The 16,145-nt window shown below is 36.3% G+C and overlaps 1 protein-coding gene across 8 annotated transcripts in view; it reads right to left on the bottom strand.

The window, feature by feature from the left end:
* The window catches only part of LOC107752493 (armadillo repeat protein deleted in velo-cardio-facial syndrome homolog), a 129,874-nt gene that overhangs the window by 46,914 nt on the left and 66,815 nt on the right, over positions 1-16,145 (bottom strand). For all 8 annotated transcript variants that reach the window (XM_016568483.1, XM_016568476.1, XM_016568480.1 and 5 more), the window contains one exon: positions 12,305-12,924. In XM_016568483.1, coding sequence (XP_016423969.1) covers positions 12,305-12,924 — 620 coding nt within the window. The remainder of the gene's footprint in view (positions 1-12,304; positions 12,925-16,145) is intronic.

Below are 16,145 nucleotides of genomic sequence, written 5' to 3'. Positions count from 1 at the left end.
TTTTTATCATTTAATTGTTTTATTTAAATTTGATAGAAAATTGAATATTTGAAGATGTACATTATACTGTACAAAAGTAATACAAGAGTAATATATTTCTGTTACATGTTAAACCGTACTTTTATTTTGACAGGTTGCCATGAAGTTTCTGTGTGTATACAGTATGATGATGCTAGTTTTCTCAAATGAAACGGTAAAATTCTCGCGAAGTGACTCTCACAGCAGCTCTGGAGATTATGTTTTTGTGTTCATGCCGTCATACAGTGAGACGCAGAGGCCGAAAATCACCGCGAGCGTCACGCGTGCTTCAGTATATGTGTAGTAAACAAAACCGCGTTTCCGCCATTCATACATACAGAGGCAAGCGGAACATGCAGGATTCATATTTAAACCATCTTTTTGCATTTTAATATTCACAGAGACTAGTTCATATCGTGATTAGAATTAAGTGGCAGTGGCTACTTTTGATTTATGCGTCCAAAATTGACGAATTCCGTGGCATTCCACGCTATAGAGTAAATTAAGTTTTTATGAATGGACTCCACGGTCCCGTCCGCGTTTTCGCAGAAACCATATGGCCCTAGAAATGTAACCACACTTCAGAACATTTCGGCTTGCCCTGTGTGTTGTTTGAACGAGTTGCAGGGGTGACATCATGTCACAGGGTCTCTTTCTCTCTCTGTAGCGTATGCGCCCAGATGCGTTCTCAGGTACCGAAATTTGGCACCGATTGATTTAACGTGAATCGGTACACGGTAGTACCGACGCAATTCGGTCAGTACCCTTAAAAGTACCGAGTTCAGTACCCAACCCTAACACACACACATATATATATTTATATATGAGATCAGATTTCATCACTTACAAAATGACAGCGCAGAAAAGACTGTTGAGAAAAGACTGCTAAAGACTGGATTTGAAAAACAAATCGGATTTATGCACAGTTTGAATAAAGTCTTTGATGTGTGACTTGACAAAATGGGCCACAGCTGAGAATGTTGGCGGTTTTAAGGGGGATGCACTTTTAATGAGAGTTTTATGTTAATTATGTACTGCAACTTTGGAGGTGATCTGAGGGCACATTACAGAGGGAGGAAATCTCAGCAAGCTGTTACATGGCAGAGCTTTAAATGAACAGTGCATACATCTGACATCGTAAAGAGATGATATGGCCATGAAATGGGGCATTATCTCTATGATGGTACATGATGAACACATTATCTGATTAGTCCCAGAGGAAAAAGAGTTTTAAGCACACTAAAGGAACATACTGACAATGACAGAGCAGGGGTATAACATGTTGTCAGATGAGACATCTCTTAGACACGAAGATTGTAGCATTTGCAAATTTTTTGAATTAAAAAAAAAATATTCAAGGACATTAAGTTGATCAAAAGTAAGTAAAATTAATTTTACAGTGTTACAAATAATTTCACCCCACTGTGCAATAAAACGTGCAATCCACAACTGTCTATACTTATATTATACGTATGTTAGTGACTTAATATATCTTACATCTACCCACATTCCCTTGCATAATTTGTCTATAGCACTGTACATACAATATACTGTTCACTGTCTCTTTATCTATTGTGTATTGTTTTTACATATTTATTTTTACTCAATTATTTTTCTTTTTTGTTATCTGCGTCTTGTCTCTTGTCAACCTGTCTGTGTACTGTAAGCTTCTGTCACCAAGAAAAATTCCTTGTGTGTAAGCACACTTGGCAATAAAACTCTTTCTGATTCTGATTCTATAAAAAAAAAATGCTGTTCTTCTGAACTTTCATTAAAGAATCGAAAAAAAAAATTTTTTATCATGGTTTCCACAAAAATATTAAGCAGCACAGCTGTTTTCAACATTGATAATAAGAAGAAATGTTTCTTAAGCAGAAAATCAGCATATTAGAATGATTTCTGAAGGATCATGTGACACTGAAGACTGGAGTAATGACCGCTGAAAATTCAGCTTTGCCATCACAGGAATAAATTACATTTTAAAATATTTGAAAATATAAAACCGTTATTTAAAAATTTTAATAACATTTCATAATATTACTATTTTACTATATTATGATCAAATAAATGCAGCCTTGGTGAACATAAGAGACTTTCAAAGTCTGCTTACTTTAAAAGCAATTCTTATTCAATTTGAAAAATATCTGTTTTCCACTTTCATTTCATGTAGGGTTAATGAAGTGCCTTCTCTAGTGCAGCTCAACCAGGTCTCGTCCCATTCGTCAGTATTTGTGATATCACAAATCCCGGAAAATGTGCGTTGTAGTCCAAACGAGTCGTTCGTTGTAGTTTTTGAAAAGTGATTTCTGTTAAATAAAATATCTCCTTTTGAAGTGGACTTTGAGCTTTGCAACTTTGCAGATCTTTTTTATGCTCAAACAGCAACATTACAGACTAACTAAAGTTGAAAAAGTGAAAAAGCATAATAGGACCCCTTTAAGTTAAATTTGCACAACATGAATAAAATAGTAAATCCATTCAAATATATTGTTAGCTGCTGAAAATACTTAATGTAATCGTGTGGAAAAGTTTTCCTCAATTTAATTATCTTTATTAGAGAATCTCGATTCTCAAATATGTGTATGTAAATGCATTTTGCACCTTTATAGATCATGTTAGATGATCTACTGTATAATGGGCGATGGGCAAAGTATATATATCCTGATGTTAGCGTTATCTATTAATTATGCATAAAACCCATCTTTTTACTTAAGTACCAGATATGGGTGTCATGCCATAAAATATTTTTAATACTTTTGTATTTAGCGTGAATTTAATAAAAACATTGTAAGTTACTATTACTAATTATAACACTTTCATTGTACAGAAAGAGAGCAAAGAACATTTACATTATCAAAGAACATTATCATTGACTTCCGTCTAGCCAGAGTTCAAGCACTCTCAAAAACTCGCATTATAATCACTGAAGCTGTTTACACTGTGAAATGAATATTTTACTTACATCATACGCACATCTGCACTTTGTTGTTTCTGATGAGAGAATTCGCCAGAGAGCAGAATTCAGTCAGCGAGCGCGCGCACTGAACAAAACACCATTGTTTCAGCGATGACTCATCTGAACGCCTCTGATTGGCCATTGAATTCATAAGCTCAACAGAATCATGTGTGATTGGTTATAATGCTCAGCGCTGTAAAAACGCGTCTGTCTCTGCCTCAGCACCAGCCAAAGCGCGAACGCAGCTTTGAATTTAGCAGCTGCTGATGTGTCGCATTGAATGTTCTAGACATAATGATAAACTAATGATAAAATATAATATAACGTTCTGTATTAAATATAAAAAAATATTATTCGGCTATTATTTGTCTTTTGAAAATCACTTGGCTCAAAAATCTGAGGGGCCACGTGCCCCCTCTGTCTGAATGGGCATGACACCTCTGTCCCCCACAGTTGAAATCACGTTCTGGGAGGAGCGGTATTTCGGCTGGGCCTCCTTCTGGTCTAGTGCCTTGGGCACGTGCCCGGTAGGCCCGTGCATTAATCCTTCCCTGTTCAGAGTTCATAGATATGTTTTTCTAGAATGTTTCTTCTAGCAGCACTTAGTCCTTTAGTAAATTAAAATATGACCAATTATGCCAATCATGTTTCCTATGTGTTTAGTCAAATGTAATCAGGGACAGTCTAAGTTGTGGAAAAGTTAATGGGAGAAATTGAACGGTCAATGTGGTATCTCCAAGTTGGCCACTGAGTGAAATTACTTAGCAGATTTTGACATAATGATAAACTACTACTACTCCTCTTCTCAATTCTAATGTCGGTTTGCAGTTCACTGAACACTGCTGCAACGACCAGCTCTGGTCATCATTCATTACCATCACCATTTGTTTTATTATTGTAACATGCCAACAGTTTTCATGCAAATTAAGAGAGTAGTTACTGACCACATGGTACATTTGGAAGCATTTTATTGCTTTGGAAATGCCATCCAAGAGGCATTTAGTGTCAGAATGATGAAATAATCATTGACTGACGTAATGTCTGAATTGCGACCAGTGCCAGACCTGTTGGCAAACCAACATTAACACGGCTGGCACTCAGGATACATTATTTCTACTTTAGTTAAACAGTTCAATACTCTTCCCACCAAGACTCATGCTGATCCAAATAATTAACCAGAACAGCTAATACAGAAAGGACACACAGGCTTAGCCAGCACGACTCATGTTTGATGGTGTGTATGGCCAAGTATAATATGATTTACAGAGTGACTTACTGACATCGTCTCTTCCAACCTTTATTGGAGTCATCTCATCTTGTTATTCACACCCAGAAAACGGCATTCTAAAGTCTTTAACTGTTCCAAGACATTCTAGAAACAGTAGAGAGCTGTCTGACTGGAACTGAGATGGTTCTTCCATCCACTAGTCAAGCTAAGCACTGGACTAAAAATGACTCTGCAGCAGCATCTTATTTTAAGTCCTTTTCACCCAAAACTAAGCTTGAGATTGAAAAGATCGGGTCAGCTTACACAAAACGGTATTCCTCAATTTATACAACAGAAAACAGAGCGTAACCTCTCAGACTCCCTAGGCACTGATTAAGAGTGGTAATTTGAAGTTTATGCTGCTGGTTTACCCAAATCCGGTGGATGCCACTAGAAATAAAAAGGGATGGACATATGCTGTATCCAAAACCAAACGCAGCTTCACGCTGCATCACCGCCAGACAGCATTTACATATAAAGGCACCTCTTAAAAGAACAGTTCATGAATAACTACCTACTTACCAACATGATGCTCCAAACCTGAATGTGGTTATTTTTTTCTGTGAGACACAAAAGAGGAATTTTTCTCAGCTCTTGTCCATACATAGTTCACAGTGACCACCGGATCAATGAATCAGTGAATTAAACTCAAGTCAAGAATAGCATCAGTGAATGAGTCCTTCTTTTTAGTCTATTCTTTTCAATGAACTGATTGATTTGGCTTACAAATCAAAATGAACGATTTGTTCAGGAATCAGACAGTGATCAACTTGATTCAATGATCTGTTTACAGTTTCGGAATTAACAGCTAGTTGGAGAGGAAGATTATTAGTGAATAATAACTTTTAATTTGAAGACCAATTTAGTTATGGTCCTCACACAAAGCTATTATGCTATTAGCTTTCAACTATCATGACTACTTTTTATCATGCTTTTAACAGCCTTGGTTAATGTAATTGTATAGACAAGACCATACAAAAGTCTTAAAAATATCCATGTTTTTGTAACACAAAAGAAAATAATATGCGTTTGGAACCATATAAAGGTGAGTAAATAATGAATTTCAGCCAAAAATCATTTTGTGCCAAAATGCTTCTGCCAGAACCCATTAGAAAGATGCCACAATGCTGTCAGGTGCAGATTGAAAATGGATATGACCAGAAGAACAGATCACTTTGAGACAGTGAGAGGGTTCAAAATTATTGTTCATAACACTGCTATTGTACAGACAGTTTCATCTCTTTCCTTCTCTCTCTCTCTCTCTCACACACACACACACACACACGAACAAACATTGAGGGCTTTGCAAATTGAAATTATTTAAACAGTTCAGATGCATGCTAAACCCTGTGGACTGAGCGATGGGAATGTCAAGATTTGCATTTAAATTGCTGCCATTGTATGTACGAGTGTATTCATAACACGTGAAAGCACTTCAACTAGACATGATGCTCTTCCACTAGATGTGGTGCTCTGAAGTTATTACAACAGATTCAATGCCTCGATAATGAGCCAAATGTTCTTCATGTTCCAGAAATATGTGTGTCTGTGTTTTTGTTTGTTGCCAGCAAAAACTACATAGTTATGTGCCCATTTCTACATCCATTTTGCTCTCCCACCATTTCCTTTCTCTGAATTATTTATTTCTAGATTTTTTTGGATAAATGCCTATGCCTCCGAATAGAAAAAGAGGAAAATATTATAATATCCACTAATACAATGAGCAATTACTTTGTGGATTAACTATTACTTCTGGATTCATGTGAGAAAAAAGAAACAGATCTTTCACTTCATTTGACAAATCTGAAAAGGATAAATAAATCATGAATCACAATAAATAATACAAAATTTAAAAACAATCACAGTTGCTATTGCACTGTAAGGTACAGTTCTTCATAGAAATGCCCCAAAATACCACGGTACCATTAAAAACACACACACAAACACACACACACACACACACACACACACACACAACACTATAGGGAATTAAGCAATTACAGTATTGTCTTCATGTTTAATTGAAAAACACCAACATAACAAACATTTTTCAAAAATTACTAGGGGTCAAATTAAACTTTAAACACTGTTCAACAGCTCCATTAGTGATTCTTCCAATACTTTTAAAAAATAAGCACTTGTAAAAAAGGAAGAGACCACTCATTACAGTCATTTCTACTGGAAACAAATTACAATGGTTGCGGTATATATTCAGGAATCGGACTACAGTACATTGGTTGCACTGTAAGCGTTTGATTCACTAAAAAGAACCAACTCATTACAATCAATCGTTTGGGAATCAAGACTACACTGGCAGTGCTGCATGTTTTTGATTTCCTAAAAAAGAAACATCTCACAAGATTCATTTGTTTGGGAATCAGACCACACTGATTGCTCTGAATGTTCTCTGTAGATTCAGAAACTCTATATTTTAGCATTATATTCCACTTCACAAGAGGAAGAATGTGAAAACATGCGAAAACAATTAACTCAATATTTTTTGAAAACGAAACTGGTATTAAATAGGGTTGTGACAGTGAGGAAATTTTCCCACCGGTTAATCGACGTGTGACAACACCGGTAATACCGGTATCACCGCGGGGGCGGGGCGTTCCCTCTTTTCCTCGCTTTCCTTTGCTTTTAAATAGCTTGCAAAAGCGGTGTGCCCATTTTACTTTAACTTTCAAATAGCGGCAGTTCGGCGTCAATTGCTTGAATGCAACAACAAAATACAACGTCAAACTCACTTTAGCCTATATATAAAACATAGAACTTTTATTAACAAAACAAATTTCGCTTTTAAATAGCTTAAAAAGCGGTTTGCCCTTTTACTTTTAACTTTCAAATAGCGGCAGTTCGGCGTCAATTGCTTGAATGCAACAACAAAATACAACGTCAAACTCATTTTAGCGTATATATAAAACATAGAACTTTCATTAACAAAACAAATATAATATATAGTATTTCAGTTTTTAATTGTAGTGTCTGTTCTTTTACTGAACTAAATGATTTTTATTACTATAAAAAATCAAAACGACGGTGGGGGTCGGTGACGCGGTGGGCAAGTGACGTAACCGGTGTTGCGGCTTAACACCGGTATCATCGTCAACACCGTCTATCGCGGCAAGCCTAGAATTAAATAAGAACTCTATTCTGCTCTACATTACTATATAATACTTTTTACCACCTCAGATTTTCAGTCTTTAGTCCCATGACTAAACTTCCATATAAAGGATGGAATATTTTTTCTCTTTCTGCCTACACTATATAACTGTTGTCAGTTCAACATGTGCACATAGAGGAAGTGGTCCCTGGTGGTCTCCAGGGAGATTTGTGTATGACGACCTTATGGCTGCTCTGCTGTGGCACTGGTGGCAGGTGCAGGGAAGCTCAGCCAAGGAGAGATGAACCATTAGAGATATGGCTGGAGACGAGATGCCCCGTTTGTCTGGCAGTTTTTACCAGAGACTATTAATCACTCTGACAACAACAGCTCCACCGAGATAGAGAAATAAAGATAAAGAAGAGATCTCGAGTCGGTGAAACCAATTAAATGCACAGTAACTGTCTAATCCATGCAAACACGGCACTGCCCACCATTTCTTTGCTAAATGTCGCAATTTTGGCTGTTTTATAATTGGGGGTTTCCAAACTGCAAAGCAATAAGCTCTAATTAACATATTCATTTTACACATTCTTTAGTAAGATTTTTGTCAGCATGTGTTATTATGGGAATGCTAATGATGGATGCAAAATGCAATACTTTGACATTTGGAGTAAGAGGGGTGACATCATTACTAATTACACTATAATTTTGGCACAGATGTACACAAATACATTATGGGCCGAAAAACAAAAAAGGAACTGTGTTTCCTGCAACACACAGGACTGTCAAAACTCCTACAGATCCTCATAATGAGGAATGTGCTGATATTGACTAGAGTATGACAAGGATAATATGTTTCACGATAACAACATCTCTCCTTTCCTCCCTGTTCTGTATTAGAAGATAAAAATACTGTAAAAATGTGCTGTCTTCATCTAACATAAAGAAAGAAAACACTAATCAAAAAGAAGAGCTCTTCATTACACATATGCAGCCCCTCTGCTGTATGTCAACTGTCATGTGCTTTTCATTTTCTAATCTCTGCAAAGAGCAAGCTGCGGTCAGAACAACCGAAAATTCGTCTATTTTAAGGAGGAAAATAGTTTTCAATTGTCTTTGGTTGTGAAAGCAAAGGTCACTCAGCTGAAGAGGAAGAACATTTAGGGGTGGAGAAAAAACTGAGACCTCACTTAACTCTATAGCACAAACACATGTTAGCAAAACAATCAAGAAAAGTGTGCGATCTCTAGTTTCAACATCCATCCATCCATCCATCCATCCGTCCAATATCAGACTGTACCAATATCAGACTGTTAGGGATATAAATTAATTTGGTCTCGTGCCATTCATGCCATTTTTCAGTATCAGACACAACAATAATATGTTATTACACATTTACTAAATTACACACACATGCGCACTGAAAAAAATAACTTGAAAAAATTCTCGGAACAATTTGCACTAACACATTTGAAGTACATTTTAATGCTCTAATATCAAGTACTTGCTATCATCAAGTAAAATCTACTTACTACTGAAATTAATATTCATGAAGAAATCAAATCTAATTGCTTAATTATATTTAGTTAGGAAGTTTTGTTTATTTAAAGTAATTAAGTAAAGTTTATTTATTATTTTACTTTATTTTATAATGCCTTGCATTTACCTTGCATTTATCAAAATATTAAGTAAATCTCTGTTTACTGAAGTAAATAAGTAGATTTTGTTATATAATTTTTGTTCGAGATTTCCATTTACTTTGTTTTATGAATATATATTACTCCCTATGATTATGTAAACATCGCTAATTTCTTTTTGATTATCATAACCACATAAACTATATTCATTTTGTCTATACCAGGGGTTCCAACTTTCATGTAGAGTTTAGGTCTAACCCTAATCAACCACCTGAACAAGCTAAGCGCCTCGAGCACCAGCGTTGAGAACCTCTGGTCTACAAGTCATGGCCAAAAGTTTTGGCAGTGACATAAATTTTGTGTTTTGCAAAGTTTGCTGCTTAAGCTGTTGTGGTGTTCATTCACATTGTTTCTAGATTATTGTGTAGAGTGATCAGATGCATTTTAAATAATTGCTAAAAGCTTCATTGGCCAAAAAATGATCTTTTCACAAAAAAAACAAAACACATGTCACTGTTTTTTGATCCTGACACAAAATGACCAGTTATTCTTCTGATGAAGCTCCCTTCCGACTGTTTGGGACATCTGGAAAATCGATTGTTCGGAGAAGAAAAGGTGAACGCTACCATGAGTCCTGTGACGTGCCAACAGTGAAGCATCCTGAGACCAACCATGTGTGGGGTTGCTTTTCAACCAAGGGAGTGGGTTCTCTTATAATTCTGCCCAAAAACACTGCCATGAATAAAGAATGGTATCAAAACATCCTGCAAGAGCGACTTCTTCCAACCATCCATGAGCAATTTGGTGATGATCTGTGCATTTTCCAGCATGATGGAGCACCATGTCACAAAGCAAGAGTGATAAAGAAAGAAGGCAAGTGGACAAGCAGAAGCCCACAAATTGTGATCAACTCCGAGAACTAATAAGGCAAGAATGGATCGCCATCAGTCAGGATTTGGCCCAGAAGCTAATATCCAGCATGCCAGAGCGAATTGCAGAGGTTATGAAGAACAAGGGTCAACACTGCAAATATTTACTCATTATATTTTTTTGCCAATAAAAGCCTTTAAAACTTATGATATGCTTATCATTGTTTTTCTGTATACCATAGAAACATGTGGAAAAAATAATCTACAAATACTGAAGCAGCAAACTTTGCAAAACACAAAATTTATGTCACTGCCCAAACTTTTGGCCATGACTGCATACCTTTATCACAAATCACACAACTAAAATAGAATTAAATAGTTTATTTTTCCAACATAAAAAGTGAATCAAAGTGAATAAAAAATAGTGAATAAAATGAATAAAAAGTAAAGTATGACTGAATGCTACTTCAAGTGTCTGCTGTTCTGTAATACAATTCAATCTCCATTACCAACATAAACTGCATTTGCTCCACCATACACAGTTTCGACCCCAGGAGGTATAAAATATAGAAATAAATTACTTAAACAGAACAAGATGAGGTTTTAACCTGACAGAGCTAGGTAGTATTGATATAACCAAAACTGCATCTAACATGAAAGCCATCAGTCTGTCTTCCTCCCCACACCTCAAGTGTGTATTGGAGTTAGGTCACCCTGTAAATGAACAGACACAATTTGTGATATTAAAACAATGATCTAAAACATTTAACCACAATGTTATATTATGCAGTGAAGAACAGGTAAAAATAACAACAATAATGTTATATCATGCAATCTACAGTATGAATAGATTTATACTTATATTTACATTTAGTCATTTAGCAGACGGTTTTATCCAAAGCGACTTACAAATGAGGACAATAAAAGCAATCAATCCAACAAAAGAGCAATAATATGTAAGTGCTATGACAAGTCTAGCCTGAATATTAGAATTAGACCAATCACTCCTTCTATATAGTCCTCAACTCTGGCTTGTTCTGCAGTGTGTTCATAAGACTTTGCTTTTTAACCAACAAATTACAAGTTAAATACCATCATGAAGAAGCATAAAACACTTTTACTAACCACTTTCTATTCACACTTTTCAACATTAGTCCTATAAAACAATCACTGGTGGCAACAGGTACTTTAGGGTTAGGTAGTATGTTAGCGTAGCATAGCGACAAAACACGACAATTTATGGGATTACTACAATGTTGTGGCTCTAACCTCACTCTATTGCGTCAGTCGAGTGTTTGAAATAACAGAAACTAACCTTATGCTATACTACGCAATTGCTTTATTTTAGTAACGTTAGCTAGCAAGCAGTTACAACGTTTAATCATTTCCAGTAATTTCCAATCGTGCTCAAGTTTTTACTTTGTGAATCTCTAAACTATTGAAAACATTTTCATTGAAATATCACTCACTGTGACCGCATGCAAGTTAACTTTAATGAGGTTATGTGAGTAAGATGAACGCTGATGTATAATGAGTCAAGTAAACAAGAATCAAACTATCGAAATGCACACGGAGCAATGTATTACAAATCAGAAATCTAAAACAGAAAGGCAAACTTACCTTAAACATGAGAAAATCCAGCCATGCATCACCTCCATGACAAGCCCAACCGTCCCTCTCTGATTCAAAGCGCGTCTTGTCCAAACACGCATTGGCGGATTTAAGTACGGTATACTTTTAGATTAAAATTCAGGCTACTCAATATTTCTAGATTTATGTGCAATGACTATAAAACATGTAAATATTACAAGTAGATATAGAATAGTTACTCTTCCCACGCAGTTCATTAATTACATGAATTAAATGTGCACATTTTACTTAGAAAATTGTTGTTCTTCTTGAAATTTAATATTACAAGTAGAACTAATGATGGTTAATTTAATATATTTTACAACACTACAAAGTTATTTTTTTCAGTGTGTGAGTGTGTGTGTGTGTGTATATAAAATATAAATATAACATAATAAATAGTTTTATGTATTTCATCCAGTATCAGACTGTACCAATTAGGAATAAAGATTATTATAATTTTGTCTAATTCCACATTTTCATGGCATTATTGGTATCATACTGAATAATAAAATACAAAATTTATTAATAATAAATTAATAAAATTAATCAGTAATTATAGTTACAGCTATAATATTATAGTTTTTTATGTAATAGTTAATAATTTACCAGTGCTCCTTGATATCTTGTTGGACATTGAAAGCCAGTTCTGCGGTGCAATAACCTTCCATTATGTGAAAGAAGAACCTGCATCTATGTGCTTCTCAAGAGCTGGAGCATTTGAATCCCTTCAATAGGCAATCACATCAAAGCTGCTCACAATCATCGACAAAACCCACAGCAGCTCAAGCTAATAAACCAAATCAACTGCACGATTCCTACCTCACGCGGGGGCCGTTGCGCAATGGCTCTCGAATGGTACGTCCGGGCAGTGTGCGGCGGTTAGCTGTGGAATAATCAGGCTCTAGGTTATACGGCTCTTCGTCATCTGGGCCTAGACTGCGGCGGTCGTCTTCCAGGCCATAGGGTTCGGGTTGGAAGCGCTCAGGCTGAGAGCGATTGAGATCCACAGTGCTACTTCCCATTGGGACTTGAGGCTGGGCCACATGGCCATAGTCGTCCTTGCGGATGGGGAGAGTGTAGCTGTTCTCTGGCCGGTATCCACCGGTGGGCATGTAGGGTTGATAGGGCCTGTAATTGACTCCACGAGACAGACTTCCATAGTTGTTGGGCATGTCTCCGTATCCATCGTGAAGGGCGTAATGGCGAAACTGACTGTCTGGAGCATCATTGTAGGAGTCGCTGTAATTGTTGTATGAGCGTGTGAGGGTGGAAGTGGCCTGGGGTGTGATGAAACGCTCGCCATTCTTCATGTAGCGCCGGTCAATGGAGTCAGTGTAGCTTCCCAGTGGAGATGAGCCCTCTGGAAGAGGAAGGCCATCGGGACCCAGTGGCACCTGTCGAACTGTCCGTGTTGTCACTGTCTTGACCATCTTAGTGACCTAAGATGATGGAAAAACCAACAGAGTTAGCAAAATTTCAAGTCATAATAATTTAAATGAAAGTTTGTGCTTTTTATGCAGAACTAGAGTGAGACATTTCCTGTCTTAGATGCCTTTTGCATGGCTAATACGTGATATGAGGGCCATTCAAAATGCAGCCATTATGTCAGATTGCTCAAATCATAGCAGCCAAAACAACCAAAGGCATTTATGAGTGAAATGCAGCACACTGACTTAGTGGTCTAATATCAGCAAGGAAGTGGATGTCACACTGTGAGCTGGCTGAGTAGCAGTGAAATGACTGAAAATCTTTTCCAGTCTTTTAAAAGGCTTTGTGTTCATTAGTAATGAAACAGCGGGAACTGAAAATATAAGGGTTGTGGGTTCTTGGTTGTAGTTGATACTAGTGCTGGGCGGTATACCGGTTCATACCAAATACCAGTGTTTATTTTTGTTATGATATGATTTTTTAAAACACCGCAATACCGGTGTATGTCGCTTAAACAATGTTCGGAACGCGACACTGTTTGAAAGGGGTCCCTTTTCACCATTGCACTGTGGTGAGGGAACAGCTGTATGTGTTACTAAGTGTGAAAGTTCCGAAACTGAAGCTGTAGAACTAATAGAACGTGATGACACAGAAGAACTCATCCACAATATCCACATTGACCTAGAACGTGATGACAGAAGAACTCATCCACAATATCCACATTGACTGCCACAAATATCCACCGACCCCTGCCATCAGCTCCCGCATCACACACACACAAGCGTGACTTTAGCACTAGATTTAGCACATTTCAGACCCTTTTAGCGGCTTTTTTCCATAGAATATTCATACTGACAAACCTAGCCACTTTTTTGGATAAACCTTAGCTATGGTTCAGTTGGAAGATTTCGCCAGTGCTGTCCCACGAACTGACTTTCCCGGAGAAGTGTCACCTCTCTCGGCGTCTGTTCTGTGCAGTGAGCAGCAGAGAAGCAACACATTCAGTTGGCCGCACTGCAGCCGACTCGTCAATAAATGAGTACAAAACAGCGTTTCCTAGCACCTGTCGCTTACTGATTGTTTGGAATTATAAATATGAGCATAGTTCGTCTGTTAATATCACATGCACGTTTTTAAAAAATTTTTATTACTCAGACGCAGGCAGTGCGCTACATGAGACAAAAAAGTAATATAGCCAAAACAACCGCATAGCCACTCTTTAGTGTAGATGCATGTTGATTTTATCAGACGATGCCGCGATTATAAATGAGAGTGACTCCTGGTTAACATGTATTAAAAGGGGTCGTGTTTAGTCACTAGTATTTAGTGTGGTATTTTTTGACAATATTCACTCATCATGACAGTAAAATAGGGCATTCTAAGTCAATATGCTGCAGTATTTCCTCTCTCAATCAGTAGAAAATATGGTTAACACCCGGTCATGCATGGAAAAATGAAAAAAATTATACCATGAAACCGGTATAATTTTGAAAAATACCGTGAAACAAATTTTTGGTCATACCGCCCACCACTAATTGATACAAAAGTTTCTCATCACAAAAACTTTGCTAACGGTTACGTTTCCCTAGCAGCAACAAACTTACTTTACTACTTAAACTGAGGGACTAATGTTATATTTAGTTATAGAAAACATTTCACATGCTACGTTTTTGTTACAAGACTTGTCAACATTAAAAGCTGTCCAGTTATCATCTTGGATTTTTTTTTATACATTTCCATTCAAAAATTTGTGATTTATATTACATTTTTGAAAGAAATTATTATTTTTATTCAGCAAGGACACATTAAATTCATCAAAACTTTCTGACAGTAAAAGCTTTTATGTTTAAAAAAATCTTTTATAAATAAATTCTGTTCTTTTAAACTTTCCATCCATCAATATATCCTGAAAAAAATAGTATCATGGTTTCCAATATTGAGTAGCACAACTGTTTTCAACACTGATAATAATAAGAAATGCTTCTTGAGCACTAAATCAGCATGTTAGAATAATTTCTGAAGGATCTCATGGCACTGAAGACTGGAGTAATGGCTACTAAAAATTCAACGTTGCCTTCAAATAAATAAATATATTAAAATATAAAACAGTTATATTAAATTGTAATAATATTTCAGAATATTATTATTTTATTTTTTTTCAGTATTTATTTATCAAATAAATGTAGCCTTGGTGAGCATAAGAGACTACTTTCAAAATCTTGAAAGAATCTTACTGACCCCAAACTTCTGAACGGTAGTGTATATATTTTAAAAAATATTCAAGAAAAATCTGAAAATTATTTCACAGCTGATATTTGTTTACAAACCTAAATAAAATAGTTTGCCATTTCGAACATTAGTTCTTATTTGAACATTTACTATTATTCTTAAATAGATCATTTCTCTCTAAACTTTCTTGACTGATGGGGTCACATTTCATTGTCAACAAGAACTGCTGCTGCTGTAATGTGGCACACATGACAGCCATTGATTTGACTTGATAATAGGGCTGTGCGATATGGACAAAAAAAACCTATCGCGATTTCTTTGATCAATTTAACGATTTAGATTTTAATCACGATTTTGACACACACAGACATGCTTTGCAGTCATTAATGAATTCAGTGTGATGATCAATTTTGCGATTTCGATTTCGATTTTAATCACGATTTTGACACACACAGACATGCTTCACAGTCATAAATGCATTGTGTGAATTTGAAACATATTTCCAAAAGAAAACCAATTAGAGGTTTATCAAAAAGCTGTAACATGTCTCTAGAACAGACATAAGGCAAAATAATCACTAAGTGAAGGTGTAACAAAATGTCTCTAGAATAGACATATGGCAGAAAAAAAAAAGCCTGTGTCCAGGGATTTTTTTTTTTTTTGCCATGCATTGGTCATAGAGCTCTTTGATTAGTTCAGATGTTGAACTAGATTTGTTGCGCCAAGTTCACACGTACTCCGTCTGCAGTGCGTATACAGTATGTGTATGCGGTGCGGTAGCAGCACAGACTCATTTTGCTTTCGCACAGGACGTGTTTGCAGTCCGCTCCTGATCCGCGGCTGTTTACCACAAACACAACATTTATCCATTATTTTGATTTCAAATCCAAACGTGGTTTCTGAAAATGCTTTTTCAGCATTGTGATTCTCTTTTATCACAGTACAGTAATACAATCTTTCATAGACATTCACGCTTACACTCAATAAATACAACTTTGTTTAA

Source organism: Sinocyclocheilus rhinocerous, unplaced genomic scaffold (assembly GCF_001515625.1).
Source record: "Sinocyclocheilus rhinocerous isolate Xijiao unplaced genomic scaffold, SAMN03320098_v1.1 scaffold1853, whole genome shotgun sequence".
In the NCBI taxonomy this organism is placed as follows: domain Eukaryota; kingdom Metazoa; phylum Chordata; class Actinopteri; order Cypriniformes; family Cyprinidae; genus Sinocyclocheilus; species Sinocyclocheilus rhinocerous.
This window is presented reverse-complemented; position numbering and strand designations above follow the sequence as displayed.